General features: G+C 45.9%; 1 protein-coding gene across 1 annotated transcript in view; it reads left to right on the top strand.

The window, feature by feature from the left end:
• Window positions 1-205: 205 nt before the first annotated feature.
• CDS1 (CDP-diacylglycerol synthase 1) overlaps window positions 206-7,967 on the top strand; it is a 71,760-nt gene continuing 63,998 nt past the window's right edge. Inside the window, exon 1 of the mRNA XM_045473475.1 lies at window positions 206-853. Within this exon, the coding sequence (XP_045329431.1) occupies window positions 737-853 (117 nt within the window). The 5' untranslated portion in view covers window positions 206-736. The remainder of the gene's footprint in view (window positions 854-7,967) is intronic.

The following is a 7,967-nucleotide window of genomic DNA, read 5'->3' as shown; positions in this document are numbered from 1 at the left end:
CACCTCCCCGCCCCTCCCCTTTTCTCCAGTCCGCAGGGCTCCCACCTTTTCTCGTGGCCTCCACCTGTGTGCGTGCAGAGACCAGGGTGGAGCCGTGGCGGGGGGGGGGGGGAGGCCGTGACGTCACCTCTCCGCCACGGAGGCGGGGCTGTGGGAACCGCAGTGCAGCGCAGAGGGGCGGGGAGGGGCGGGGCCTGCGGCGCGTGACCTGACTGCGGGAGGCAGGAACCCGGAGAAAAGGTGTAGGGGGGCCGGGACTAGCAGCCTCCTGAGTCCGAGGGCGGGGCGGGGAGCGCCCGGGTTGAGGCGGCTGGCGTCCGATGGAGTGCTAAAGCGGGTCACGCTTCCTCCTTCCCTCCCCGCCCCTTCTTCTCCTCCCACCTGGGCCTCTGCGTGGAGACGCGCACCTGGCAACCGGCTGCCGTGCTCCGCCGCGTCCCCGCCTCCTCCGCTCGGGCCCGGTGCCCCGAGCCCGACCCCGGCCCCCGGCGCTCGTCTCTCCGCCGGCGCCGCGCTCGCTGGAGGCGGCCTCGAGCGCTCGCTCGTTGATGCCGTTTTGGGGGTGACCCGACGCGGCGGCGGCGCCTCCATGGTGGGGGCGTGTTAGTGGCCGCGGCTCTGCCGGACGTCGAGTGCGCGGCTGCGGGGTAGCCGAGCAGCCCGTCAGTGAGACGCCGCGCGCGTTTCGGGTTTCGGGGCGCTGGAGGAGGCCGCCACGGCCGCGCGGGAGCGGGAGATGTTGGAGCTGAGGCACCGGGGAGGCTGCCCTGGCCCCGGGGGAGCGGTGGCGCCGCCACCCCGCGAGGGAGAGGCGGCCGGCGGCGACCACGAAACCGAGAGCACCAGTGACAAAGTAAGTGGAGCCGCGAGAGGCGCACACCTGCGCCCGGGTTGGGTCCTGGTTTGGGCCGGGACACCTGGGAGCAAGGGTGGGGCCCGAGGAATGTGTGGGGAAGCTGCAGGCTGCCCGCTGCGCCTTCCTCCGGCCTGGCAGTATTTTCTCCTTCCTCCAGTGGGGTCGGGAACCCGGACGCCAGAGCCGGTGCGTTTCCCAGGATGGCCACGACCGCTGCCCAGGATAGCTGGATGATTCGACTTGACTACAATTTAGCTTCTTCCCGTGCCAGTTCCCCTTCGTGGCGTCTGAAGCCGACGCTGGAGTTAGCTGGAACCTGCCACCTTAGGAGGTGCAGATTTCTAGTAGCTGCCACCTAACACCTCTTCTCGATAGGGGAACAAACTTAGGAAGGACTAAAGTTAAGACGTGCACCTTCGTTTCTAACATGTCATTGGATCCTGGCGCTGGAGGCTTGGCCTGTTGAGATCCTCCATTAGCACTGTTTCGTTTCCTGTGCCCTTTTCTCTGCATGAAAGATTGGGAGGTGGGGGGGTGTTGGGGGTGTGTGTATCATACTCGTGACACGGTTGTAATCCTCCAGCTTCTTTAGAGTCCCAAGACAGTGCAGCTCTTCTAGTGGATTTCATTTGACCTGATATGGTAATTCATGAGGACTTTTAACTCGCATTCTATTTAAAGGTAGCAAAAGAGTCAAAGCTCAGCGTATTCCTTAATACAGTGGTCCAAATAGGAATTTTGGGAAAACAAAGCACTTTTATGACCTTTTAGACTAGGTGGTTTAGGAAATTGGGCCAGAGAATAGATTGCTTCCCAAAATCTGTTTAGACAATTCCATTGTATTTTAGAAGCTCAAAGCTCTTGAACTATTCCTGGAGGCATTCTTTTTTAGAAGCAAGCATCGCAGTTTGAATTACAGAAGTGAAATAAATGGATTGCCCAAGGTCAAATCAGTGGCCTTTTGGAAGTAGAAGTGTTTCCTGATACCCTTTCTTCTGGTTTGTCCTGTTGCGGAGACCCACTGGGCAGTTCTGATTTGTGGAGGGTTCCACCTGCAACTTGATGTTGGTGAACTTGATGTAACTCAAGTTACAAGGCCTTGGTAGGAACATCACAGGATATCATGAAATAATAACTTTAACAGTGATTTTAGGAATGAAACCTTAGAATCAGTGGGATGACAGATCTTTTTATTTTCTACCTTTGATAGCAGGTAGAGAGTCTGTGATAGAACGTATGTGTCAAGGAATTACACAAAATATAACAGTTTTCAGTTACTGAAGGTTGGTGTTACAAAGCTAGAAACAGTGGGCTGAGAATAGTCTGTGAAAACTGCCTTGGAAACTAGACCAAAAATAGAATTAATTAGGTTGGGATTTGTTTTGTTTTATCACTGGTATAGTTTAGAATCAAGGAAATACCAGCTTTGCCATGTTGACTTCCTTAACCAGCATAAGCTAACAAGCTTTTAATAAAAGAAAACATGTTCAGGAAGCCATGCATAAAATAACTTTCAAATTAATTTAGTTTCTTAACACCCTAATGTATTTAAAATGGAAACTACTGTGGTTTGATTTGATCATTAGAACTGTTGTCTCTATCTATGACTGGGTTACCTTACTGCATACTCACTTATTTATTTATAAACACTGCACTATTGGTTTTCATTAATATGTACCCAGCTGGATTTTGTTTTTTGAGAGTAGATGTTGCCATATGCAACCCATTCTGTCAAGATTCCTTAGGCAAGGATGAGCATTTTCAAACTGTCTAAAATACTGCTGCACTTTTAGAGTTTATCACAAGGAACTCTTGACTGGGCAAGCCCTGAGACATTGAACTCTATCCTCTATCTGTTCTTTATTATCAGGGTGTATGCTTGAATGCACCTGTCTTTCCAGGTCAAGGGCTGTTTTAAAAACAGCTTGCACATCAGAGGCGGGTTAATATTTGGTCTATTTAAACTGTTATAAGTCTTTTCTCTGTTCAAGTTGAAGTAAAGGCTGAACTCTTGGGGAAGTAATGAAGTATTATTATACTCTGCTGTTACAGTACACCCCTAAGCCATTTGTAGTGGTGTTGTTAACATGACTTTCTCATTGTTCAGGACCTGGAGACATGCTGGGAGAAGGATCTGTGCTCCAGAGAGTTAGCAAGTGAAAAAGTGTGTCTTACCTGCAGGGGAGTGTTTCCAGTTGTTAAAATACTGGAGTAATACTTAAAAGATGACAAGACCGCCCCCTCAAGGAACCTCCCAGCAGACACATGAGTTAGATTTATTATAAATCTGAACAAGGCTAATTGCGAGCACAGAGGGCATAGTTGCACTCTCCATGGGACAACTGGAAGAGCTTTAAAGAGGAGATGAGGGTTGAGCCTGGAATGAAAAGATGCCTGGGGACGCACCAGGTGTGCAAGCATTGGGGCACGGCATTCTAGGCAGAGGGCATGAGGAAACTTTTTCTTGAGTCAGCGTTGCAGGCACTGAGAACTGGAAATAGTTGATGATCCTGGAACATAAACTGTGTATGTTTGGGAGGTGCAGCTGGGAGCTTGAAAGTCTTGTGAAGGAGGTTAGGCTTTATTTTATGGACTCTGGGAAGTAACTGCAGGGTTTTTGCAGAGGCATTAGCTAATCACTGCAGCGGCAGCCTGGAAAAAGCATTAGAAACAGGAGATACCTGTTGCAAAGAAGCCAGATAGGCGTGTATTGCAAATGTGATAGATGTGAAATGACAGGGCTTGTAGTAGCTCTGGTAGGGGCAGGGAAATAAGGGTTGAGAGAGAAAGTATATTTTAGATAATGATTGTGGGACCTAGACTAGGGTGATCAGAGTTAAGAGTAATACAGGAAGAACCTGCTAGCAGGTACACTTTGATCCATAACTTAAGAGGCTTTAGGGGAAGAAGCAAAACTTTGGGAGTAGTTTTGCAGGTTGGGAGTTGGCATGAGTGAATTGGGTTGTGCAAGGTTCATCATTCTCTAAAATAGAGGTGATTCAGGGCGCCTGGGTGGCTCAGTCGGTTGAGCATCCGACTTCAGCTCAGGTTATGATCTCACGGCTTGTGAGTTCGAGCCCCACGTCAGGCTCTGGGCTGACACCTCGGAGCCTGGAGCCTGCTTCGGAGTCTGTGTTTCCCTCTTTCTGCCCCTCCCCTGCTCATGCTCTGTCTCTGTTGCAAAAATAAATAAACATTACCAAAAAAATAAAAAATAAAATAAAATAGAGGTGATTCAAGGTAGTGATGGAAACTGAAAAGTTCGGGTCTGGAAATGTCAACTTTTGATTAGAATATAAGAGGGGAGAAAACTGAAAACAGAACCTTGGGAGGTGCCCATGTATAGAGCAGAGTTGTATTTATAGGAAGGGAACCAAGATAATGAGGTCCTGGGGGCTCAAGGAAGGATATCATCAATAGTATTTAGGAATGAAGGGGAGGCATGGAACAGAGAGTTTAGCAGAAGGTCCTAGAAGCTATGTTTTAGGTTGAAGAATGTGAGAGGTAGAGTACTAGTGGTTATTGTTAGAAAGTGCCATTGAAGGGGCATACAGGATAGCAGTTAGAGAAGACATTCAAATGAAAATCTCCTTTTTCAGGGGCACCTGGATAACTCAGTCGGTTTAGTGTCAGACTTCAGCTAAGGTCATGATCTTGCAGTTTGTGAGTTTGAGTCCCACATCCGGCTGTCTGCTGTCAGCACAGAGCCCGCTTCAGACCCTCTGTCCCCCTCTCTCTGCCCCTCCCCTGCTTGTGCTCTCTCTCTCTCTCTCTCTCTCTCAAAAATAAACAAACATAAAAAAATTTTTAATTAAAAAAATCTCCTTTTTCAAAGGAGGGAAGATAGGTATTTGTATGAAAGAAGTCAAATGAGAGTCAAGATGCTGATGAGGATGGGCAGGCTTTAGAAAAAAGGAAACAGATGGGTGTGAAGAATACAGATTAGAGTATCCAAGGAAAGGAAAGAAGGAATGGAGGGTAGATGCAAAAACATTTTGAAAAGCAGAAGAGAGTAGATTAAAATGTTTGATGCTTTCACTTTTCTCAGTAAAGTAGGGTCTTAGAACCATATAGCTTCAAGGGATTTTAGAAACAATTTAGTTCAACCCAATCTATATATACATAATATAATATAGATAATAAACTTGCTCTAGAGTGTGGTTGTTATTGCCCAGAATAACCTGGAGCAAGCAGCAGAGCTGGAACTAGAAGTCCTTGCTGACTAGGACCTGTTGGGAGTTTATTTTGGAGAGTATGATATGAAATGACCAAGAGGCAACCAATAGAATTATCACCAGTGAGGATTCAGTTGAGGGGCACCTGGGTGATCCCATCAGTTAAGTGTCCAACTTTGGCCCAGGTCAAGAGGTTGGTGAATTTGAGCCCTGCATGGAACTCTGCTGACAGCTCAGAGCCTGGAGCCAGCTTTGGATTCTGTGTCTCCCTCTCTCTCTGCCCCTGCCTTGCTCGTACTCTTTCTTTCTCTCTCTCAAAAATGAATAAACATTAAAAAAGTTCTATAAAAAGATGATTCAGTTGAACTAAAATAATACAAATTTGTTATTTGTACCAAATTAGCATAGTTCTTAAGTCAGTAGTAGTAATAGTCATAATAGTTGATACTTGTAGACTGGTTTAGAGTTCACAGAGTACTTTTACATTATTGAGGAGGAAGACTTTCCTCTGACCTTCAGGGTCCTTCTAGCTGGACTAAGAATGAAATTGACACAAGACAGATTAGTAGGAGGAGCACCTGGGTGGCTCAGTTGGTGACGCATCAGACTATGGCTCAGGTCATGATCTCACGATTCATGGGGTTGAGCCCTGCATTCCTCTGTGCACTGATAGTGTGGAGCCTTCTTGGGATTCTCTCTCCCTCTCTCTTTCTGTCCCTCCCCTGCTTGCATGCTAACCCTTTCATAAATAAATAAATCTTAAAAAAAAGATTAATGGGAGAAAATAAAATTTAATTTTATATGTCCAGGGAAGCAAGACAGACATGGAAATTCCAAAGACAGGCAACATGAGGTATGTAAGGAGAAGGGGGTGTATAAGGAGAAAGGGGGTAGGGATCTGGAGTTTCAGAGGGAAGAAATACAGTTCACAGGAGGATGAAGAAAAGCAAATGTTGGCAAACAAATGTTTGCTGGGCCTCTGAGAAACAATAGGACATGGAGGACTTTGATCAAACAGGCCTTGCTCGGCTCCTCCGTATCATACCTAGTTCATAGTATAATGTAGCTATCTATGGTGATAGCTCTCTACCTGGAGCAGGGCTTCCTTCTATCTAAATTCTTTTTAGGCAGTTGGAGTGGGGGGAGGCAGAGAACTTTTTCTGAATCTGCTGGGTTTTGATTGCTTTTAATTCAAAATAATCTTCCCGCCAAAGTGGCTCATCTTGGGGCTGCCTGCTCTTGGCCCCTATAACGTCTTACCTTACTTGCACCTCACAACAGTTATATATGTGTTAGGAGTAGCCCCCATTCAATAGCTGAGAATAAGAAAGGCACTGAGTGTGATTTCAGCCTGGGAATGCCAGGTCAGGAATGCCAACGGAATGAGCAAATCATCGAGGCCAGATTGAAGTGGCTGACCACACGTTAGGGTAGGCAGGGAAGTGGACTGAAGACCAAAGTAGGTTATTGAAGCTCTGGATGGATTGAGAGGGATTGAGCAGTTGGAAGTCAAGCTAAGAGCTGATTTCCTAGACCAAAGTGAGAGAGAGGGGTGCACCTGGAAGTCATGGCTAGTAAAGAGGGGCACATGTGGAATAGAGGGCTGGGGGACAAGGTAGGGCTGCTACCTTGGTACAGATATTAGTTTGTGAGGTTGAGGGTGAAACGATCTGGTCAGTTAATTTCTGTCCTTCCCTATTTCAGATGTGTGTAGTTTCTTTCATAAACAACTATAGTTGTTGTTTTGTTTTTTTTAATTTTTAGTTTTGGAACTTGTGTTTCTATAAATTCATCATTTTGCCACACTTCATGATGGGTTTGTCTTAGGATCACCTGTAGGTGTAATAAACATTTTTTCTTTTTCTTTTTTTTTCATTTAAATCTAGGCTGTTAATAAATACTAGTATTTAGATCTAGACATCTAGAATACTGTTGAGATTGATACTCCCCAGTTGTTGATCAATTATTAGTATTACCACCTAAATAATTGTTCATGGTTCTATTATCATTTGCAGCATATTCGTTTTATTTAACAACATATTTTGAATGCAGGCTTGCCAAATGTTACCAACCTACGAATTGATAAGACTAAGACAAAGGTGAGTTTATGGGTTCCCATCTTGAGGGAGAACAGCACCTGAACAGAGCTTTGACAGAGTCATGGAGTGGGAAAGGTAAGGTTGGATTTTAGTGAGAATCGGAAGTTTGGCTTAATGCAGGTCTTTCAATGCAAGGACTTGTTTGGGATTGAGTAAAGATCACAAATAACAGTTTGGGGTTGTTGGCAGTAGCCACACAAGGATTTTAAGGCAAGGGTTCAAAGAATCTTAGGAAGAAACTTGTTGATGCTTCCCATTAAAGAGCTAATGTGTCTTTCAGAAGGTCTTTTGGTGAACAGTGAACTGTAGATCAAGTGTCAGGAATAGTAAAGTTTTGCTAATGTAGACAGTCACATTTTATTTTATTTTATTTTTTTTAACGTTTATTTATTTTTGAGACAGAGTGAGACAGAGCATGAACAGGGGAGGGTCAGAGAGAGGGAGACACAGAATCCGAAACAGGCTCCAGGCTCTGAGCTGTCAGCACAGAGCCCGACACGGGGCTCAAACTCACGGACCGCGAGATCATGACCTGAGCCGAAGTCGGCTGCTCAACCGACTGAGCCACCCAGGCACCCCGACAGTCACATTTTAAAGTCATGTTAATGTAGGTAGTAAACTATGTGGAGGTGAGGGCGGGTAGTTTGTTCTCATACCTTTAAATGATGTGTTCTATTCTTGGGACATCCCATATGAGTTTTTCCTTATTGTTTGTGATCTTGACTTTCAACAGTTTATTTTCTTAATATTTTGAGAAATTTTACCATAGGATGTCCTCAGCTATATCAGGCTTTGGATGTGTACTGCAGTGGACTTTTTGAGGCAAACAATATTTTG

This window comes from Leopardus geoffroyi, chromosome B1, assembly GCF_018350155.1.
Source record: "Leopardus geoffroyi isolate Oge1 chromosome B1, O.geoffroyi_Oge1_pat1.0, whole genome shotgun sequence".
NCBI classification, from domain to species: domain Eukaryota; kingdom Metazoa; phylum Chordata; class Mammalia; order Carnivora; family Felidae; genus Leopardus; species Leopardus geoffroyi.
The sequence above is the reverse complement of the archived record's forward strand: the minus strand, read 5'-3'. Positions and strand labels throughout refer to the sequence as shown.